The following is a 24,032-nucleotide window of genomic DNA, read 5'->3' on the forward strand; positions in this document are numbered from 1 at the left end:
ACAGAAGGGTTAATGAATAAACCGTTACTAGATTTGATTTAACACTCTGTTTTTTTATTAGCTAACACAAACAAACGTTTTGAAGTTTACACAAATCTTCAAAAATTGCATATGTACAAACATAAACGCACAATCTCCTCAACTAATATTAAAGGAAAGAATAATAAGAATATAAGGTGTATGCATGCAAATAACGATACGATAATCAAGCGTGTATGGTAAACAAATGTCCGAAGTGTTTGATAGTGGGTTAAGTTTGGGTATGAACACAGCTGGATCATATTTAGCTTCGGGCATCTTCATCTATGACAAATAAGCAGAACAAATTCCCTTTGCTATGTAGGAGACAAGTGGAGCCGAAAACGAAACAGAGGCATCTCTGATATCTACTTGCGTTTTGTTTTCTAACGTTATAAATGACAAAAAGCGACACTAGAGACATTCTTTATGACTGACAAGCAAGGACTCAAGTATTGACTCTTTTTTCTTTTCTGAGAACGACTCGAGTATTGGCTCTTGCCGATATATTATTCTCCACTTCCTAGATTAATATAATAGCATTTAGGTTCGATTTTAGGAACAATCTTTTACGTAGGGCCAAGACTTTGAAACTGGTACCGACCAGACAGAGACGAGCATTGACTTATCATATTCTACCCCTTTTTACTTTGTTCTTCACAAAACTTCTAAAAGAATCACTTCTCGCTCACACAACAGCTTACAAAACCAAAAGTCATATGTTCACCTATATGCACATTCTTTTTGGTGTGCTAAAATATGTATTTTTCTTAAGCAGGGCAAAAAAATTGAAGATGAAGGAGAGAATCAAAGGGAGATGTGAGAAAAAGAAGGGACAACATCTTTGTATACATAAAAGTTTCTTTCAAAAAAAAAAACATCTTTGTATACAAACAAGAGCAGCTTTGCAAACCCTCAAAAGCTTAAAGTCATAGATGATTAAATTTAAGACATGAGTACAATTTGGCATGTGAAACCTTTTATGTCCCGTCTCTTTCACTACCCACTACTTCTAACTATTTCTCTTTCGTACACTGTTGTAATGTATGTTAATGAAAAGAAGAAAGGGCTTCAACTATTAACTTTTATGTCCACATAGAAACATGTCCATATATGGTTGGAAAGTAACAAAATCGTTTTTTTCTATTTGTTTTGTTTTGCTTTGATAAGAGAAGAAGAGACTCCTCGGCATATTACTTGATTCAGTGATCAGCAAAGACTAATGATCAATGTAATATGCCGAGGAGTCTCTTCTTCTCTTATCAAAGCAAAACAAAACAAATAGAAAAAAAACGATTTTGTTACTTTATGGTGTTATTACTGTGTGAAGAAAGTCTCTTTTGAGTAGCTAAACTTTAAACCTTAAACATCACGAACTCTCTATCCAAACTAGGTCTCAAGTGTTGACCCTCCATCTAAAGGGACCCCAATTGTTTATTTTTCATCTTTTGATATGTAATTTTGATTTCCCACAAAAATTGAATCTTTATTGGTAAATGATAAATGCTTAGAAAGAAAGAAAGAAAGAAAAATAAAGTTTGCATGCATCTACTAAACGCGTTCATATGCCATGGTCCAGAACAGACAATATTCATGCTGCCAACATCAAATACCACAGACAAGGCAAGTTAAAACCAAATACAAACCAGCAGATAATAAAAAGACACAGACTTTTAAACTCAACCGTAACATTTTGCCTCTAATCCTAAGCTAACCGTGAATGCCTCGTCTAGATGGGTCCAAAGTCTAAACAATAGATGACCACATCGTAATTATCAAGTACTTATTCCATGAGAGAAGCATATAAGGACACAGTGGTCCATCTCCCGACTTTTCTTCCCCTTTTTAAACACTTCAGAACACATTCACTCTAAACCCCAAGCCCATCCATTATCAGCATTGCTTAGTCTTAACCATAGTTCCACCACCATCTTCTCAAGGCTACAACTTAAAAGCTTACCAGAAATGGAGAGATCACAAGGCTGGAGTTACGTAAAAGACAAGGCTATAGTCTCCAACCATGCTGAACAAGAATGGGAGAATGGCATGGATGAAGAAGAGGAGGATGGAGGAGATGAAGACAAAAGGAAGGGAGTGATGGAGAGAGCAAGGGGTACTAACACAGACCGTGGTCCATCGCGGCTATGCCAGGTCGATAGGTGCACTTCTAACTTAACTGATGCCAAGCAGTATTACCGTAGACATAAAGTCTGTGAAGTTCATGCAAAGGCATCTGCTGCAACTGTTGCAGGCGCCAAGCGACGTTTTTGTCAACAATGCAGCAGGTACCTTTCTTCCTTCTATATTACTTTCTAAATTTTATTGAGAAGGAGTTTGTGTTTCAATTTGACATTTTGGGCTTGGGTTGGGTTTGACCAGGTTTCATGAGCTACCAGAGTTTGATGAAGCTAAAAGAAGTTGCCGGAGGCGCCTAGCTGGACACAATGAGAGAAGAAGGAAGATTTCAGGTGACGGTTGTGGAGAAGGAGCAGGCCGGAGAGGGTTAAGTGGTCAACTGATCCAGACTCAAGAAAGAAACAGGGTAGACATGAAACTTCCTATGACCAACTCATCATTCAAGCGACCACAGATCAGGTAAACATATATAAATACATCCGCTCCCTCTCTTCTGTCATCTCTCTTCTATATCTACATTCTCTTGTTATCCAAATAATGGCCTCTAATCATGTTAAGAACAGTGAATCCTATACCATTATATAACGATAAAAGTCTAGTACCTTTTATGTTTTGATATAAAGGATGCCTATCCGCAAATGTAATAAGACAGTTGCATACTCCTTCGTCTACCATTATATAACACACTCGCTCACTCTATTTTGTCATCTACTTATGTTCTATATCTACATTCTCTTGTTATCCAAATAATGGCATCTAAGTATGTAACCATGTCAAGAAGAGTAGATACTACCCCAGTATATAAGTACAAAAGTCTAGTACCTTTATGTTTTCATATAAAGGATGCCTATCTTCTAATGTAATAAGACATTTGCATACTCGTTTAGTGATCTCGTATGTTTTAGTGATCTTGTATGTTTAAAGAAACTATTACGATGTGTTTTACGCTTGAGTCTCGAATTGATCCTTGTTATGTGTTATAATAAAGACATTTGCATACTCGTTTACTGATCTCGTATGTTTTAGTGATCTTGTATGTTTAAAGAAACGATTACTATGTGTTTTCGGAAAATGTAATTTTCCTAAATCGAAAAACGGATCTAAAATGTTTTATAATTACTTATAATAAAAAAACGAAAAGTAATTTTCCTAAACCCTATTGGACTACATAATTATATAGAAAAAATATTTTTTCTAAACCGGAAAGGTATACCATATTTTATATGGAAAATATAATATTCTGTTATTTTAGTTCTGACTACTTTGTTAGTAAAATCTTGACAATCTAGCAACAAAATACGAATTTCTTGGGGTTGGTATAGTTAACAAATAATAAATATATAATTCTCAAAATTGGTAATTAGTAACGAATTGAACACAAGGTTAAAGTTTTGCAGAAAAAGTTTTTATCATCCCTTAGGCCAAGAAATTGAAAGATGTGTGAATATATACTCGTGATAAATCATTTAATTCGCTTTATATCTAATCCAATTATCAACAGCTGATCAATATAATTAATTAATATTTTATTTTGACAAATGATTTCATAATTAATTATTATTGCTTTTCTGAAAGAAGGTAATCATATGTTTTAGAGTGGATAAACTGTTGGTGTTGTTATGATTAAAGTTACAATTAGACAATAGTTGATCACTCGACATTTTCCACATTAAATATACTATATTTTGTGTATATGTGTAGTGATACTATGTTTTCATTTTCTCAATAAACTAATTATGTAGAAATATATTTATATGCTTAGTGATAGGACTACACAACTACTTCATCTATTTTAAATTGAAGGACTTAAAAAAAATGTTTAGTGGATCTTCTTAACTTTAAAAATTCGCACATCCTAATTTGTTTATTAAAGTATATTTGATTATTTTCTATCAAAAACTGAAGATTTTTATTTTGTTGTCGTCAAAATTGAGATTTTTGTTTTAGACCAAAGATTCATTTTACTGTTGAGTGACACGCACGTAGATTAAGGAGGGAGAGCACGACAAACCGAATATATATAGGAAGAAGAAGAGATTTAGGAGTCACGTGTGCACGTGCTCGTGTGTAGGCGTGTCAATTACACAAAACAGAATAAAAAAGCAGCGCGTGAAGTATGTAGGTGCTTGAAATTAAGAAAATAGAAAAATAGGAACAGAGAGTTGGTCTGTTCGGTCTGAAATTCTGAAGAGTCTTTGTTTCGCATTGACCAACTCTGATCTTTATTAACTGTTATCTTTTGTGATAACCAGAGAGTCAGAAACAAGAGTGAAGAGTAGGTGTATTAATTTACTGACATACGTGAATTAAGGAATGGTGATTTAAATAAAATAAGCTTATCTTAGTTTGCTAAATTTGAAAGAAAAAAAAATTAAACGGCTGCATATTTTATGATCTTATTTTTATGGTAACTAAAATGCTAGTATGTTTTTCAAAGAATTGATGAAAGTAATTGATGCAAAGGAAAATTACTAGGCATGCAGTATCAATTTATTCGTTTCTTTTTCGGTTAGAGTATTTTCAATTTAGATTTATTCAGTTCGGCTTCTGGTAAATTTTTACTTTTATTTTCAAAAATTTTGATTTTCGATTTTATTCGATATAATTTTTTAGAAAACAGATATTTCTGGTTAAGTTCAAGTATTTTTGATTTTTTAATCAAAAAAGTGAACCAGAAACTGAATCATTTTCAAAACCTTACCAAACCAAATCAAATTCATAATCGAAACCAAACCAAAAACTAAAAAAATTCGGCTCGGTTTGGTTGGTCCGGTTCTGAGAAAATCCACCGGCCTAACAATATGTTAAGGCGGAGACTATGGTTGGCTCCTCCTACTTATGATACTTCTTTCGGTTTTCTCGGTTGTTTAAACTGGGATTGCTCGGAATGATTATAGTTTACATGGGTCATTAAATGGGCTTAAGCTGGGATAGCTCTAGTTGATTTAACCTGGGGCCCGGATTGTTGTATTTGACTGGGATCACGAACTGGGTCAATTCTGTCCGAATGGTTTCAATTATTCATGCAAGAATCAAGTGTTGGGGGTCTATATTTACAATTACATTAGTGTGAAATAAAAGACTGCCTAATAACTATACGAGGCTCTCTTATTTATATGCTGAGCTGCTGCTGCTGCTGCTTACCAGGTTCGATAAGGACCTCAATAAAGAAGCTGCCATGAAAGTTATCGACCTTGAAGAATCGTGAGTACATTTTCTATTATACTTATTTCTCTCGTTTTATCTATGCACTTCTCTTACTCTATTGGGTAATATAATGTATGCTGTCTAATAAGTCGAGTAGTTACATTTTGTAATTATATGTATTATTGTACGTTACTTGTTCATGATTCTCAAAGGCTATAAGGATAATATTTTTATCTATTGTTTCCACTAGAAAAACAGACCAGTTAGCTTTTCCTGAGAATACCATCATCATCAGTTATATTGCCTTGCTAACCTTCTTTCTTGAAAGTTTGATCAGTAAGAAATTACATGTAATAATTATCATACTATACAACTCCTATGAAAACCCACGTCTTTTAGAATATTCCAATTCTCAATCACGCAACTTCCTTAAGGATCCGTGTAACAACATAGCTACAACCAAGTATATTATCTCTTGAGGATGAGATTTTTGTTAAAAATAATAAAGAGCATACATAAACGCATTACATATACAAATATACGCAGACACTGACACACACACATTAAAAAAAACACAAAGATAAGAGATTAGAGCTTTTACCTAAGTAAGCTGCAAGAAGAGACAAGAAAAAAGCAATGACAACTTCCATACGCATCAGAAGAATAGTCAATACTACAAAATAAAAAACGTTACTCCGACATGATCGATACATGCATTAAATAATTTTACATTATACATTCTTGCATTCACAAGAAATATTTATATAAGAAATTACAAACCTGCTTTGGAAATGAAGAAAAGTAAACGACGAATGAAGGGGTAAGCTTGATCAAGTCCTCTTTTAGTAATCAAATGGTCGAGATAATCCTTAACCGGAAAACTCGCAAGCAGCGTAAGAAACGCTATCGGTTGCTTATACAGAGAGATCAAGAAAAAGACAACGAAGACAGAGATGTAGTTTCCTATGAAGTGTCTGACATTTTCTTGAATTCTTTTCGTTGCGTCCGACTCTGACGCCGGGAACGAGTAGATTTCGGTTCCACCGCAGAAAACGCTAAACGGCGGGGGGTTGGCATTGACATCATCCGTTGTTAGTTTACGGAATGGGTTGGTTTTCAGGAGGGACAGGAGAATCCTCGCTCGTGAACTTACAGTTCGTTTCTCACTGTTTTGCATTGTGCTAGTTTATGTCTTGTTTTTTTTGGTAATATCTTGATCGTTATATATAGTGAGGAGTTACAATTGGTTCATTCATGTTTTAGCACCTATCATGTTACAATGTTACAATTTATTCATCGATAGAATAAGCACGTATGCTAAGTTTTTATTGTTAAGGTTTACGTGGAAGGTGATTGTTAATTACGAATCTATGCACTTAATAGGCTAACACATTGCGTATTTCAAACCTAATGTGATAGTAACATGCAATTAATTTGATTAGAAAGATTACACAGTATATCTATGTCATTTAATTATGTTTGGGCTTTTATTTGTTTCCCTAATGAAACAAATCGATCTAAACTTTCAGCTCTATAATCGAGAAAATTTCATAAAAATGTTTCAACTTAATTTGGATAAGTTTTTAGTACAAAAATTTCCCCCTATCCAATTCAGTACTTAACTAATTATTTTTCTCAATTTAATATATAAACTTTTAAAAATTGTGCCCATTTTAAAACTCAAAGTTGTGTTTATTTTAAGCAAAATATTTTTAACTTTCAAATGAAACTAAAACCTCCAATTTTTTTTTTTAAAAAATGTATTTAAAATTTCATTGTAAGTTTTAGAAATAAAATTAACTAAATTGTGGATAATCTTAAATTGTGTGATGAAATTTTTAAATTTTAAATATCAAATTTAGTTTTTAAAATAGAAAACATTTTTTTCCTTCAAACTTAAGTTTTCTAAATTTTGAAAAGTTTCCATAATTTAGTTATTTTGTATTTAAAACTTAAATAAAAATAAAAATGTATTAATATTTTTTTTTAGATTTTGGAGATTCTTAAATTTTGATTGAATCTATTACTCCTTCCATTTCATTTTATTTGTCATTTTAGATTTATATATGTATACACGTATATTAATAAATATTTAAATTTGTATGTTTTCAAAATAAAAATATTATCATCTAAGCATATTTCAACCTAAAACGATTTTTAGATTTTTTATATACAACGACAAATTTAAACTCAAAAGGAAAAAATAATATTTTGATTAAATAAACATACTATATATTGGATATTAAAATGGACACATAAATTTTATGTATTAAAATGAGTAAAATAGTTAGAATAATTGCACTTCCTACCCACCAAACTCACCATATTTGCATTCCACACACTAAATCCCCCAAATTTCTATGGTAAATCCCTAATATCCAACTTTTTCAGGATTTTGAGCAAATTCATTCAAATAGTTAATTAAGATAATAAATTTAACAGTGGAAAATCTTGAATATCAAAAAAAAAATTAATAAAATTTAGGATCTGACTGGTAAAAGTTATAGCTTTAAATTTTTTATGTGTACCTATCAACTTTTTGACATAGTTTTAGATTTTATGGCTCTAGATGTTTGGTTAAAAGATCTTAGCTGTAGATTTTTTAAAAAGACATGATTGGTATACATGAGCTATAGATTAATATTATTTAATGCACTTAACAGTTAACACTATATTAAAATATAAATTAAATTTTGAACTAATCTAATTTTATTGAATAAAGAAAAATGATAGTTCTTAAAAGTTTCATAAATAAATTAATAATCTTTTAGAATTTGTAATATTTTTTTTGCATAATTAATCAGTCTGTAATCAAACTAGTGCGACTGGAAAACCTATTTTATACTCAATAAATATGACTTTATTCACTACCATGACTTTATTCATTCAATAAAAGTTAAATGAAATGTAACCTTTTGGAAAGCTAATATAATTTAACTTTAGAAATTTGGATTTCTAAACTCTTTCTAAAGCACTTCCACAGACGTTTTTTTCTAAATTACTGTAAACATAGAAATGTTAGTAAAGCATAATTGCTTTAGAATTATTGATTTAGATTTAAATTACATGTGTACAGTACTCACAGTTTTTACCAATCACCACCTTAATTGGAGCATTCCTTCTGAAATTTTCCCGTATAATATTCTTTTTATTGAAATGTTAACTTTATAAATGTTTGGTTTCCTTATTCAAACTTATGTGACCTTTTTTTTTTGAAACTGAACTTATGTGACCTTTTCGTACCGAATGATTCGGTATAATTAGAAATGGGACGTTAAATAATTATTAAGAAAAACTTCAGTAATTATATAATTCGTATTATTATTTTTATGGAAAAAAAAAACGAGTGAATGTGAAATGTGGCTAGTGTGTGAAGGCGGCGATAAAACTTCGAAAACGCCAATTGCATAATTCTTTCTTTATTAAATTAATGAAAACGAGATGACGGCGTTATTGTAAATGTCAAGACGGACACGTGAACCCCCAATAAGCTCTCCTCGAAGTTTCATGGAAAAGACGATAGGTCAGCCGACCTGACATATCACCCAATAATCATAATATGCCGCGGCTAACGGCGCTTTGACAGTAACGGCAACCTCCCAAGTTACGATTTTTTATAATACAAAGATTTATCATTTCCTGTTTAATGAGTGAATCACGATTCAGGGAGAAAAATGCGTTTTCCAGACAACTAAGAAATTGTCGCAATAGACAGATACTCCCTCCGTTTCATATTACATGTCGTTTTAACCTTATGCACACAGATTAAGAAAACATTTAATTTTATATATTTCCAAAATAAAAACACTATTACCAATACACCTAACCATGTATCAACCAATAGAAAAATGGAAAAGAGAATATTATCAATAAATTTTGCATTGAAAACCGAAAAACGATACTTATTTTGAAACAAAAAATTTCCTTTAGAACGACATATAATTTGAAACGGAGGGATTAATGATTTTCAAAATTATTCAGACGATGATATTAAGAGAGACGAATAAATGAATAAGTGTTACGGTGTGTGCATATAAATATAGAATATACATAAATGGAATAAGTGGTCTTCGTTTGGTTTGCACTTTGCACTCTGCAGAGTTCCAATAAGGTGTTTTGTAGTACTAAGCATAACACGTGCCCGACGCGCCAACATAGCATTTGGACCAGACAGGGACCTGCTTCACGCGCGTCCGCACTATCACGTTACGGCATTTCGCAACGCCACCTGTCCCAAGCTTGGTAACATGTGTCCAGGTGAAGCAACTGTCGTGGCAGCTCCGCATTTGGTAAAACCTTCTTACAAAAACTCCTCCTTGTGTTATTCTCCTTCATGCGAACCCCTACATTTTACAGGACTAATATTTTATGTGGTGCAAATGTTTTTTTTTTCTGAAGGATTTGTATGTGGTGCAAATGTTATGAAGCTCTCGGATGGTTGACGCTACTAATTTAATTTAACACTAGTAGTAGTTATCCAACTTCAATCGCTCTCCCTTCTCTCTAGGCTTTTCGATTTGATTCCGCCGCTTCCTGACCGGCGTCGGTGGGCTTTCTCAGCCACGATGCCGGTCGGGCCCTCTGTTCTCGCGCTCTTCTCTGGTTCGGTGTAAAACCGACCGGCTCTTGCTTCCAGCGACGATACACTTAGTCGTCTGGCTTTTTGTCTCCGGCGTTCTTCCTTTTCCCTTCGGTAACGGACGGTCGGCTTATCTCCGCGGTACATAGCTAGTAGGTGTAGTCGGCGGCTTTATGTTTTCTGGTTCTGATCCTCGGTCTGGGGATTCTCGATGGCGTGACTCTCTCCTCTCTATGATAATGAATCGGATATGTCCAACGGATGAGAATCTCGGGATTGACATGTTGATGCTCGTCGTTTGAAGGATATTAGGAGGAGGATGGGGTGCGACGCTTACAATTCCGGTGTCATTCCGGCGAAAACGGTGGTGTTTTCGGCCGTTCCGGCGTTGTCTGGGTGTGTGGGTCACGGTGAGTGACGAGGTGACGCGTGGCTCGGTGAGATGGGAGATCTCAACACGTGGGCGCCCTTCCGCTGCGGTGTGACGTGTGGCGTGTTTAGGGTTGCGGGTTCCTTTAGTGGGCTAGGTTTACAAGCCCGTTTACTGTTTGTTTTATTACTGGCCCTGTTTGTTTTTTGGGCTTTAGTTTATGTTTGTTTGTATTTGGTTTTTTCCAGTGAGCTTAGTCCCTTATAATAAAATATAGATGGCAAAAAAAAAAAAAAAAAGCTCTCGGATGATTACGGCTCTATCGTTAAAATAAAAATTATAAAAAACTTTAATTTAACATTGCCTAACATCAAAAAAAAAATTAACATTGCCGACAGCTTCTGTCTCCTCATTTTAGAGGAGTTTTACAATTTTTTACTAAAAGATACTCCTCCGTTTCGAATTACTTATCGTTTTAAAATAGAATTTCCGTTTTAAAATAGTGTCGTTTTCGATTTTCAATGTAAAAATTATTGATAATATTCTTTACTCTATTTTGTAAATTGGTTAATATATAGTTAGGTGTATTGGTAATAGTGTTTTTATTTTGAAAATATGTAAAATTAAATGTTTTCTTAATCTGAGAGTATAAACCTAGAGCGACAAATAATATGAAACGGAAAGAGTAACTTTTAATTCTTTTAAATTTTAAAAGAGTGAAAAATACATCTTTAAATTTGTGTGTGCAATGTCTTCTCTTTGAGAAACTATTTATTTTCATTTTATTCTTTACACTTATATTTTATAATTGCATGAATAACTTTATATATATCATATTATAATATTTATCGTTATGTTTGAGATAATTTGAAAATCACCCTATTTGTGATTTCAAATTTGAAGAATACCTTTTTATTTTTTTGAAAATTACACTTTATTTTACATATAATAAAACACTTTTTTCCTGGTTTTATTTAGTAATTAATTTTTAATAGCTAAGTAATTAATAAACAATATAACTAAAATTAAACTTCAAAATATTATTATTATCTGTGTGTTTGTAGCAAATAAACGTTTTTGACATGAAAATATGTTCATGTTGACGATTCTTAGTATATTTAGTAAAATAATGAATGAATTCAATCACACATTTTAAAAACAGTGAAAAAAAATACGTTTAAACCTTTTGTCAAAAAAAAAAAAGAAAAAATCAATAAGAAATTATCTGTAAGTCTGCACATAGAGTTCTTCTGTGATCTAGATTCACAAAGTTCATAAAATACTCATTTCATTCCTAGATTGATGTGTGTTCGTCAGAGAAAAATACTATAAATAAATTGTAGAAAAATAGAAAATACATACCAATCCACCATTTACTTCTTATATTTTATATGGGTTTGTTTCATGTGCATCCAATCGTACATCGGAACCAAAGTCTTTCAATCAGAACAAGTGATTATGTAGTTATTAGTAAAACCTTCGTGTTATTGAATAATCGGGTTTTGTTTTTCTTTAAATCTTAAGAACAAGGATACGGAGAATTTGTTTGAAATAACTGAAAAAGGTTTTGATTGGGAAAGAACAAGCTGAAAATATGATTTTGAGTCAATTTGCTGGAAACCCAAAAAAAATTATGAAATTAGCATAGTATACATGATGAGACAACTTTGCTCTCTAGCAATAAAAAGTACCATTGTATGGAATTTCAGGCATTCTTTTAAATATGGAGAAAGCTGTGTGTAGAAGATGCAAATTTCCATTTTTTTCAAATGTATATGGTTCTAAATTTATTTGTGTTTTTATTTACAAAATATTTTAGAAGCTAAAATAAATATAAAGATTTTAATTGGATAATTTGGTAATTTGAAGTACGAGTAAGTGTAGTTTTCCAAAGTATTATATAATGGTACATTTTTCAAAATATATTTTTATATACAGGTATTTCTCCAAATTTTCCTTTATATTTTCTTTAAAATATTTTGATTAAATGATTTTATTAATATTTTATATATTATTTTAATATATTTGACTATATATTATTACATTTTCTCAAAATTATTTTATTTTAGTACGTTTCAAATAGTATGTTTCATTGATCTTTTAAAAATTTAATAAGAATAGTTAATTGTTGATAATATTAAGAACTAAAGTTTAAATTACTAGTTTTTCTAAAAAATATGTTGAGAATGATTGTTGGAGTAACACCTCTTCATCCTTTTATTTTTGAGGATATATTCCTTTACAAATGAGAGGCTTGTTGCAGATGCCCTGAGTAAAATACCATGAAACTGAGTTTTTTTCTATGTATGTTCTACTCTTGTATTCATACAACAAAACTGTTTCTGTTTTATGAGAAAATCAGAGAAAACTAATTGTAAAGAAAATAACTTCTCCAAAATTTAATCAATAAAACCCCAATGTTAAGTTTGAAACTTATTTAGAAACTGCACTTGTTGGATCTGTAATTAATAATCTGGGAGGTCTTAATTTAATTTAGCATTCCATAAGTGGTTGGGTTACTTTTGAAAGTAATAAATCATGGGATTTGTAGTCGTTTTTTTTTTTTTTTGTTAAAGGATTTGGGATTTGTAGTCGTAAAATACCAAAAGAAAGGGGAATAAATAAGTAATTCTGTCTTTTATGGTAAGTAATTTTGCCTAAAAGGATAAACATTTAAAAAAACATTTATAAATCTAGCATTTAATTAAAGAGAAAAATAACCAATAACAAATCACATTTCTAATTTTTGTTTTCAATTTTTTATTTAAATATTATTTTTATCATATTATTTTTTGTATTGGATTTTGAAAACAATTTACATTGTGAAACAAATAAAAACCTCTAAAACTACTTATATATAAAAACAAATGGAGTATATATTTGTAGATGTATATGTGGTGTAAATGGCCGACTTTGCACAAGGGAGTGAAAAAATCTGGTTGGTTGAGATGGAGATTTCTAGATGACCTTGATATAAAGCGTGTAGGTCCCACCCGAGCAAAAGCGGCCGCCGCAGTTAATTTTGTTTCACACGTGTCTTTCAAATTTAATGAATTATTCACACTAACTATTTTAATACGTAATGCTTTGAAAATGACGATGTGATCCTGATCGGCGTATCTGCAACCAACCATTTTTTTTTTTTTTGTAACGGATCTGCAACCAACCATACTGCTAGTATTATTTCTAATAACATGTCATAATACCATCGCTAATGCGTACTACCTAGTCCTTTTTAATCAACTGTGGACTCTTTTAATAATCGGAATAAAATATTATTATCATTTTCAAATCTATCTGTTATAATTGGAGAAAAATGGAGAGGTGGGGGTGGGGGGGGGGGACAAAGATCATGAGATGAGGGGCCAAAATGAAATACCTCAATTTACGGAGTCGTTCACGTAGAGAAATAGAAAGGTGATAAAACAATATTGAAAAAGACAATGAGCATCGAACTTTATTGGACGGTGGAGATGCACCATGCACGTGACGACAACCCATAATTCCGACATAAACCTCGTCAGTCAACACGGAAGTTACATCCCAGTGCCATTTCACACGCGTCAGATGCTCACGTACTTAGGTTATCACTTGTGAAATACATTAACATATCATACCGGATGCTTAACCGGTTGTGCGAATATATGCATTCAATCTCTCAATTCTTATTCATATTCACGATATGACGATGACTAAGTTTCTGCTTTTTAGTAAAAGAATTTGTTTTGTCTTTATGCAAGGAAACAAGTCAAGTCATCGGTTATAAAAATCTGAAAATTTAACGGTAAAAGTTCTTCTGCATGAAATTGTTTGTACAATAATAATGACTCTATTTACCAGGGTTAGAAAAAAAATCCATAAATTTTAATTCGATTTGTTATATGTTTCGATTGAAATAAAAAAATCTAAATATTTGTACTTTATGAAGCAAATCAATTACTAATATGTAATATACACAAGAAACTAAACAAGTCACAAATACTAATATTTATAGAAACATATATCTAATTCGATCCGTTATATGTATATATGATATATATACATCATAGAATTAAGTTATATAAAATATTATATTTTATATAAGTTTTACAGTGTTTTTATATACTAAATTTATTAAATTATTTATTACATTTTAAAAGTAAATAAACTTTTATTGTTGTAACAAAATATTATTATTTTTTATTTTCCTGGATTTTTATCTATTTTCTGATTTTAATTATTTTACGAATCAAATCGGATATTATGTCAAAAATTTAAAATATTTTAGATGGATATTCGGTATTCCGAATATCCGGATAACAACAGATCGAATCAGATTAGATAATTAATTATTCAGATAAAAAAGTATATGAAACTACAGTTCGAATCAGAATCAAATAATTAATTATTCAGATAAAAAAGTAAGATCATATACTTATAAAAATACATATATCCATCCGTATCCACTCTTAATTTGTCATCAACGATTAAGTAGTTGGGGAAAGATTTGTAAATAAATACGTATTTTCTTCTGCTCGCCATTATACTTTTCGTACTATAATTTTCATTTAATATACACATAGAAAAAGAAAGGAGGCAAATGTGGGCACCACCGTTAATAATTTGGATGCTTGGCCGTCGGTGCCGCCTCCCTCTTTTTATTTTAATGTGTTAACTAATTAGTAATCTGAAATATTTGAGATCCATCCACGTGGACTAAAAACAAAATCTAACCGTTGGATGTAGACGAAGGGATAGTTCATTGCCCTTTTTGATTGCGGAGTTGGAGACAAGAATCCAATCAAAACTCTATCTCTGCCTCTCATTATGAAACTGCTTTCTCTCACAACCCTTTCACACGTCGTCGTTTTGACTCGAACAGACAACAATTACTCTTTCCTTGCTATGAACATCCCCAACCTATTACTATTTTCACTTTTATAATAGTATTTAAAGGTGAAATTGCTCTAACTCACCTCTATTTCTTCTTCTATAATAGAGATCTCTATTTTTTCCTCTATTTATAGAGGAAGAAATAGCATTCCTCTATTTTTTACTCTATAAAATAGAGATTGTTATTTTAAAGAAATACATCGGAGTATATCCCACCTCCATTATAAAGTTCCTCTATTTTAGAGGTGAAAATAGCAAAATACATCGGAGATGGTCTAATATCATTACACATTCATAGTTACACCACACCATCATTTCCTTTATTTTTCAACCCATCGCAACATCATTACTCTCACAATAACAAATTGTTATGCCATCACCATCTAGGAAATGAAGGGCGAGAATAATATTTATAAATTTACAGGATTGGTTTAACGATGATGTTGGGATAGTCCAGTTCAACTCGGAATCCACTCAATTAGTATATTAATACCCAAAGATGGCAAATATAATACTGAGAGATAGTATATTACCGATTAATTTAAACGGGGGAGGTATTGTTTTTTTTTTTTGGACAACATGGGGAGGTATTGTTAATAGAGTACTAGTTGTTTCTTTATAAGAATTTGTTACTCAAATAGAGATCTTGTTCTTTAATCTTGTAAAATATAAAATATTTCCAATCTTATCTCTTTTGGTAGCATTAAACTTTTTCTTGTTTGAATACCCATAAAATTTCTCTTTTTAAAGAGCAGAATCTATCAAATGGAAAATATAGGTTCACTCTGACAGAAGTGTTAATTACTTCTCCTTTCAAAACTCAAATGTCGAACGAAGTTCTACAGAAAGAAAAGAAAAATGAAAATGAGTCTGTATGTACTTTTATGTAGACCCTACTTAGTGACGGAAGCGCGAAGACTTTTCTAACATACAATTGCAGAGAAAAAGGAGGGCTCACACGCCGGCTGCGTGTCTGCTGGAAAGTTAGACTTGCCGACGTTACCCAGCTTCTCTTTTTTCTAATACTAACAATAATATGACTTTTCATTTCCTTTTGTTATAGTTCAACTACCATTATTTTTTTGCCAAAATAAGAAACATGGTTTTTTTTTTTAAACTGGCCAAGAAACATGGTTTTTAGTCTTTGAATTACCGATAAGGCCAATAAAAGATGCCGTCGGATTAGTTAGTAGTTCCAAGTATTTTGAATATAAACATGAATACCTTAATTCTGAAATTACCAAAATATTATTTGAAATTTGGAAGAACAAAAAAAAAGAAGTTACATAGGAACAACATGGTGAAACCAAGTCGCAAAAAATATATAAAAAAACACACAACAAAAGTTCAGATCTCCGGTAATGTACATAACGATCCATGTCAGCTATCATTATATTTTTGTTCTATCTCGATCTAAAAACCGACAATATTTATTTTAGAGTGTGAGAGAAGAAAAAACTATGAAAAAGTAAACGAGCTCTCTCAGCTCCAAAACAAAAAAAAAACGCATGAGAGTTCGAGATGAAACCACACAGCCAACATCTCAGGCCTGTTCCGACGGAGGAGGAAAGTTTAGGTCTAGAACTAACGGCAGAGCTCTCTTCTCTATCCCACCTTCGAAATCTACGACCGTAGACGAATCAGAGTCGCTCTGGCCCACACAAGCCATCCTCGTCGCAGCATGCACCACCGGCGGAGGCTGAGCAGCACGACCACCGTTTCCTATTCCCATAAGGTCCAAAAAATACATGGGACGCGCCACCGGGATCTGGTAACACGCGCCGCCGTTTCCGCCAAGGCTAAGCTCAAGATGCGGCGGAACAATCCCTGCGACTGCTGGCGTAACGGCCGCCGGGGGTGATCCGCAATCGAGGGTGCTGCTTTGGCTCGGGCTACGCTCGAAACCGCCGACGACGGGAACCTTCTCGCCGCTCAGCTCGAGAAAATTCGGGAAATTCGTCTTGGCCTTCGCACCACGGAAGTCACGCGCCGCCTTGTCGTAAGCACGCGCCGCATCTTCGGCTGTATCGAATGTTCCAAGCCAGACACGGGTTTTCTTGCCCGGGTCTCGGATCTCGGCGGCATAACGACCCCAAGGACGCTTCCTAACGCCTCTGTAACGAATCTCCATGGCATTATTGTTAACCGGTTCGGGTTTCAGACCTATCTTGACCATAATTAAAAAAATTGGTTTTAGAGAGGGAGAGTGGTGGTGGTGGTGTGAGAATTGAAGGTGGAGGAGACAGGAAGATTGGTTGTTTATATAAGGTGGAGAGAGAGTAAAAGCAACGCTCCTTTTGGGGCGCTTTGTTTTGAGCAGTCAGAGCATGAGAGATGGTTTTAGCGGCTTCGGTTACAACAACAGCGGTTTTCATGGTTTTCTTTTTAACCTCCACTTATCCTTTGCCACGTGTGTCTGTTTCCTCCTTCGAAGAATCCTGTTTTTTTTCTTCTTTTTATCTACCCTTCGATTTAATTTAGAGTCTTTAATTTATCTTCTTTACCACCAAGCGTTTTCATTTTTGTTGCTCATAATAATAATAATATAAAGGTATATAATATTTCCTTTATTTTTATTGATAACGTAGGAGAACACAAACAGAAAATATAAAGAATTAAACAAATTTATTTAGTAATGTACATGTTTAACACTTAGCATTTAGCATTTAAATACACTAGAGTCTTTCTCCGCGCTACGCGCGGATAATTGGTTTGGATATAATAATATATAATTTTACGGTAATTCTTTAATAGATAATTTTTAAGTTTTGTTTCAAGAAAAAGCTTTCAAAAAAGTGATCAAAATAGATTTCATTAAAAAGGACAAAAACTCTTATAATCTAAATATATAAATAAAAATAAATAAAAACATAATTCTTTTTCTAGTTTTGAATTATATTTTTCTAAATTTGAACTTTTTATATAAAAATTTGCATAAAAGTTCAATTTTTTTATTTATCAAATTTTATTAAAAATTTAAAATACTTTTGAAACTATTTTTAAAAATTTTATTTGAAAGTTAGAAACATTTTGGTCATTTTATATTTGGAACTTTGGAAGCTATATTTGACAAAATAACATTTTTAAGGCTATCATAGATTTTTTTTTACTTAGAATGATGTTTTATTCCTTTTAAAAAAATTTATTACAATTGCATTATTCACATAAATCTTTTCAAATCACTCGTAACCTCTCAAATTCAAAAATTGGTTTCAATTGATATTTGCGCTTCTGGAAGAATAAAAAATCTATTTAAAAAAATTATAAATATAAATATAAAAACATTCAATTATTTTAAACTGAAATAATAGGAATACTAATATATATTATATTTATAAATATACTTTTATTTTTTTAAAAATTATATTTTATATATATTATAATTTTGTTATAAAATTATATTTAAAACATTATTTCAAACCATTGATGTAAAATGTAGATGATTCAATGAGTGGGAAACTCAATCATTGCTGGCATAAAATTCCACTGGAGAATAAAACTAAGCAACAGAGACTTTATAACTTTTCCTCTTCGAAATTGCAACTGATAAATAGCAAACAAACAATAAAAAAACATCACTCAGCTAAAATATATGAAACTATGAAGATGTAGAATATTTATTTCAAACTGTGAACTCGAGCACAAACAATATTGATAGCTCATTTCTTTAACAGGAAGAGTTTAACGGCCTACCTTGATTAGTCTTCTACTTTTACAGAGATTATGCATTAGTCTGTCAGATTTCAAGTAATTTATAAGCCACTTTACACCAGTCAGGCTCTCAATAATATAACCTTGGTGTGCATAACTTTATATCACTTAAATTTACATGATGCTTTTGTCTAGGCCATCGGCGTTTCTTTTTAAATGGAAAGTGTGGAGTGTTTCCCATAGCTAACTATCGAAAAATAAATAAAAAGATTTGCTAAACCAAAATGTTTCATCTTTAACACATGCAATATATCTACACATAAATTATGCATCTAGTTAACGGGTAAGTAGCAAACAAACAATAACAATAAGTACCTACAGTCCCACACAATCAACATAAGAAATCAAATCAGTCATCTGCTCCATCAGTCTGTACATCACCAGAAGGATCATAGTTGGGGTCTTCTCCCATATAGAGTTGCACAAACCGCTACAGATCATACATAACCATACCCTCTCCTCATAGTTAAACAGGGCCAATGCCGGATTCAAACAATCGTTGACCTTCTATATCACATAACCAAGATCCTCAAATTTCTGAACCTCTTCAGCACTTTAAACCTGGTTTTTCTTTATGATGCAATTATCATTCATCCTTTCATGCCTACTTCCACATCACATAACCAAGACCCTCAACCTTCTGAATCTCGTCAGAGTTAAGACCTAATATTTCTCTACATTGGATACATTTACCTTACCGGACATACTGTTCTAGGGCATCTCCTTAACCAGGTAACAAATCACCACCATAGATGTGACCTTCGACTCAAGGTAGTGGCGTTGGACTGACTCGGGTTTGGGTTATCTTCATCTTCGGGAGAAACTTTCTTATTTGATCAAGTTACCTCTTGGAACTTCTTCAACTCCTCTTCACCAAGCTCCGGATCCTTGACCTGTTTCTTCTGGTGATGTAGATGAGAAACACAACACATATCAAGATCAATACAATTCATGAGTATGCCCATAGCTTCTTGATATAAGCAGATGATGTTTAACACAAAATCTCACAGGAAACTGTAGACTTTTTTCTCAGTAACAAACAATTACCTTGGTATACAAAGGCTGATACAACTTATCATACTTGGTTTCAAGAACAGCTCTCTCCTCACGGAACTCTGCATCAAGCTCATCATGCTTTCCCTGCGTTGAGAGACGTCACAGGTTTATCAATACGGAACAAACACCTTAATATATTTAAGGCCGCTTGACATTCGAATAAAGGAAGGAGAGAATACACACAATCTCACATCCTTAACCAAGATAAGATTTGAAGGAACCACATCATTTTACGCAAGTTAATAAATTAATACGAAACAAACTTGTCTAACCTGTATGTCCCTCAAGGCTTCAACACGGTTTCTCACTTGAGGAGTCAGACTCTCGAGAACATCAGAACGCTGACCAGCCATTAGCTTGTTCTGTGGATTTAACATATACAAAAATAAAAAGACAACAATCACAAACAATCTCCAACAGAACTCATTCTACACTGAAACCTTATAAAATCAAACCAAGGCAATGTCTAATAGCAACATTAAACTCGAAAAAACCATTCATATTCTTCGACTGCAGAACTTTATTTTTTTTTGTGGGAAGAAAACAAAACTCACCTTGAGAGAGTTCATAAGGCCAGCTCGATCCTGTCTTTAAGAGCTACAAAAACAATCGCAGATGAAAGAAGAAACAGTAAGTAACCACGACTAAATAAAAAATCAGGGTTTAAACAGGTCTCTCGCATAAGAGGAAGCGCAAGGAAGAGAAGGAGAGTGTAGTCAGAGGGGGAGGAAGTCTTACAGGCGGTTAGATCGGCGAGGTTGAAGTTGTCCTTGTCGCCGCTCATGAATCCATACTCAATGTCCTAGAATTCGCAGACTATTAGATATCAAACCAATAAATAAACAATCACTGATGAAACTTGACCCACCTGAGAATACTGAGAAAGTAGCTTTGCCCATGGAGCCTTAGCTCGCTTCTTCCCCGCCTTCGACTTCTCACCATCTGTTACCACTTCAAATAACTGGGTACTTCATCACCTTTCCATCTTTGGCATAAACCACATGATATGGAACTTGTGTGATCACAGTAGTCGTATTGTATTGTCTATACAAAATATAACAAACAGATCAATTCTAAATTGTCTTCGTTAAAACTTTAAAATAAAAACAGGGTGAAAATAGAGCAACTAAACCTCCAGCTGTGAACCCTGGAGAAGGTTCTTGCCTCAGTCTCATTTCAAACCATACTCCATGTACTTGGTTCAAGCAAGAGTCTTGCTTACCTCTACATCGCTAATGATTATTCTAGGACACTGTAAGATATAATAATATTAGGAATTGGTAAACGCAATGTACTTATATAATTTACTCAATCAAGCCATTTAGAGACCTGCATGAAGGGAAACATGCCTCAATCAAGCCACCAGGAGAAGTTCCTTTTAAGATAATCACCGCAAGAAGACATACAGGGTGGCTCTTCCTAGAGTTAATTAAGAAAGTACAATCATTAGCACATCATATTTTAGGTAAACAGAGCCATCACGACAACAATTAATGAGAAAAAAATGGTAGGAACTGTTAAGAGTACCAGTAATTATTGTCCTCCTCCGGATCGACTGTTTTTATCACGATCATCACCGAGTATGAGCGCTGGGGAAAACGAACCAGCCGCACCTCCACGGTGGAAGCTATTTGTTATCATGGAAAAGATTAATAGACCGTTCAATAGATCAGTCATAATTAGTAGGAGACTAACGTGATTACAATAAGTAGCCATGTCAATATGTAAAGTTCAACTTGGTCTTTATAGATGAGACCATTGTGTATAGATCTCATCGTATTGTACTAATCAGACTCTGGTTTGTATCAGTGACGCTTGAAATATAGCTAATATCAAGACAAAGAACAGACCTTGTGCTGATCAATTCTTCTCCTCAGCTTCTGCTTATTAAGCTCTTTGTCTTTAACATCAACCACTTCGTCTCAAAGTCATCAACAATGTCCTCAGATGTTACTTGATATACAATTATATCATCTTCCGTAGTCCTGCAAAACAAAATCCAAACTTTCAATTTTCTCCAAAGATAGAGTTAGGGTTCTTAAGAAAAGGCATAAAAGAGAGGAGAAGGACTCGATCGCGTCAGTAGGAGATGATTGAATAAATCGTAGTGGGAGAAAATCAAGGAAATATTTAATGGTGAGAAGTAAAGACATGCTCTCATCGTTACACATCTGAAGAAACCGTGGTCTGAAGATTTCAAGGAACGTAAACGGCGCAGGAGAAACGCAGGAGGATAGATCAGAGTAGATGGGCCAAATAACATTGGTTTTGAAGCCCAACTGATTTAAATGACGAATCTGACGTGGCGAATCACTCTTCTCCTATTGGTCGATTTAATTTGTCGACGTGGACATGGTAAGAGTTGAGATTATTCACCTTTTAGTATTGTATTGATTTTTACAAAGGCTAAACATTGAACTACATAAGTGTCAAAAGAATAACATTGAAATTCATTTTTAAAATATAGAAATACTAGTAAACTACAATTGTTAAATACTCAATTCCATCTATGAATTCAAAATATTTTAAGAAAAACGAAAAAATAGAAAAGACCTTACTTTGAAACAGATATAATGCAAACATATTTGAAAATTTTGATCTCATGGCAGTATGTAAATTGCTACTTCATGAATTAATTCTATTTTTAAGATTCATTTTTAGATTTAATTTATGGTTAAGAAATTATAAAATTTAAAATAAATTAATAAATAATGAAATTTTTTAAAAAGATTTTTTTTTGAATTTAAAATAAAAATTAGAATAGTTATTTTGTTATTTTATTGGATAAAAGAATAAAAGTATAATTATAAATTTAAAAGTAATTATATATGATGAGTTATATAATTTGGGTTGAAAATGCAAAAAAATATTTGGCAAGAATAGTTATTTTGTTTTCTAGACTTTTCTATCACATAGATTTTATAAATCTCATAGATACACACGATATTTTGAGAGTCATGTCTTATAAGCAAAAACGAAGAGAATTCATGTCTCAATAACAATAAACTTATTTAGAATTAGAAAATTAAGAATAACTATTTATTTGAATAATAAAAGATTTTAATGGATTTTAGAAATTCTTAAACCAATAACAAGAGATTTTACAAAGATTGTTAAAGTCAATACACCAACAACAATGAAATCTCAAAATCTCAAAATCAATACTCTCTTCTTTTAGTTTAATTGTCGTTTTATGATTAATCTTTAGTTATAAATTAAATATTGTTTTCGATGTAAATTATACAGGATATTATATATTAATCTTTCCATTTAATTTTAAGTGTCACTGTAAAGTAAAATTTCTGTTCCAAAATAAATATCGTTTTATATTTTTAATGCAAAATTTGTTAACCATATTCTCCAATTTTTTTTATAGGTTTAAATATAGTTAGATGTATAAGTAATTATTTTTTTAATTAGAAATATACAAATAAGATATTTTCTTAATATGTGTGCACAAACCTAGAACGACACTTAAAAAAAATATAAAATTTTGTTTATATTTCAGCGTGGTCAACATAATATAAGATTTTGTAAGTATGGACTAATATAATATACAGAAAAATATTTCTTTATCTAAAATATTAAATACAATTACAATTAAACTTGTAAATACAATTTATATAAAAGAATATAGTAGATAAATTATTATTTTTTAATTTGTGTTAAACTTTCTAAAGTGATAATCGAACTGAAATAAATAGAATATATACAAGAACATGGCATCAACTCTTCTGTGTGGTGAATCACAAAAGGTTGTGAATAAATGACACTTGACTTCTTAGCCTCAGGAGACGAATAATTTGTCTCTATATAATTTCTCTTTTTCAGCTTAAATTCGATCTCTATATGATTCTTGAAAAACATTATATCCTTTTGCACTAATAAGAAAATATATATATCCTTCTGCCAAACAAGGAAAAGAAACTGTTAGTTTTCACTTTTAGAATAGTTATTTTTTCTTAAAACCAGTGAATTTCAGATTAAACTCGAGACTAATTTTCGAATCAAACGAAAAAAAATAATATCCTTTACTCCCAATTTTTTTGTTTTGTGTATCTACACAAATAAAAGGAAACTTGTCGCCTAACAATGAGAAGGAGGGAATCATATTTATAGAAACCCCTCATTTAAATATGGAGT

General features: G+C 32.1%; 2 protein-coding genes and 1 long non-coding RNA gene across 4 annotated transcripts; 1 reads left to right on the forward strand and 2 right to left on the reverse strand.

Moving 5' to 3' along the window:
- Positions 1-1,909: 1,909 nt before the first annotated feature.
- Positions 1,910-2,863, forward strand: LOC108810400 (squamosa promoter-binding-like protein 5). Its single transcript, XM_018582512.2, has 2 exons — positions 1,910-2,303; positions 2,398-2,863. Exons 1-2 carry the CDS (start codon positions 1,984-1,986, stop codon positions 2,615-2,617), a joined length of 540 nt encoding a protein of 179 aa, XP_018438014.2. The 5' UTR covers positions 1,910-1,983; the 3' UTR covers positions 2,618-2,863.
- Positions 2,864-16,351: 13,488 nt separating this feature from the next.
- Positions 16,352-17,431, reverse strand: LOC108807019 (ethylene-responsive transcription factor 4). The gene has a single exon (XM_018579252.2). The coding sequence runs from the start codon at positions 17,296-17,298 to the stop codon at positions 16,666-16,668; it is 633 nt and encodes a 210-aa protein (XP_018434754.1). The 5' UTR covers positions 17,299-17,431; the 3' UTR covers positions 16,352-16,665.
- Positions 17,432-19,072: 1,641 nt separating this feature from the next.
- LOC130502213 (uncharacterized) lies at positions 19,073-22,042 on the reverse strand. 2 transcript variants are annotated; one of them, XR_008940178.1, is made up of 11 exons: positions 21,960-22,042; positions 21,740-21,874; positions 21,417-21,516; positions 21,219-21,308; positions 21,022-21,141; positions 20,758-20,933; positions 20,628-20,691; positions 20,444-20,486; positions 20,162-20,251; positions 19,881-19,973; positions 19,073-19,735 (listed from the first exon to the last, which is right to left on the reverse strand). It is a non-coding gene; the product is annotated as an uncharacterized LOC130502213 (long non-coding RNA). The 2 variants fall into 2 exon arrangements; XR_008940177.1 differs by having other exon boundaries at positions 21,740-22,040.
- Between the last annotated feature and the right edge of the window lie 1,990 nt (positions 22,043-24,032).

The sequence above is a fragment of the Raphanus sativus genome, unplaced genomic scaffold (genome assembly GCF_000801105.2).
Source record: "Raphanus sativus cultivar WK10039 unplaced genomic scaffold, ASM80110v3 Scaffold0449, whole genome shotgun sequence".
NCBI classification, from domain to species: domain Eukaryota; kingdom Viridiplantae; phylum Streptophyta; class Magnoliopsida; order Brassicales; family Brassicaceae; genus Raphanus; species Raphanus sativus.

Excerpts from the sequence above, each read along its gene's own strand:
- LOC108810400 (XM_018582512.2), top strand. The coding sequence starts at position 1,984 with ATGGAGAGATCACAAGGCTGGAGTTACGTAAAAGACAAGGCTATAGTC. Across the intron at positions 2,304-2,397 it reads TTTTGTCAACAATGCAGCAG|GTTTCATGAGCTACCAGAGT; the intron begins GTACCTTTCTTC and ends GGGTTTGACCAG.
- LOC108807019 (XM_018579252.2), bottom strand. The coding sequence starts at position 17,298 with ATGGTCAAGATAGGTCTGAAACCCGAACCGGTTAACAATAATGCCATG.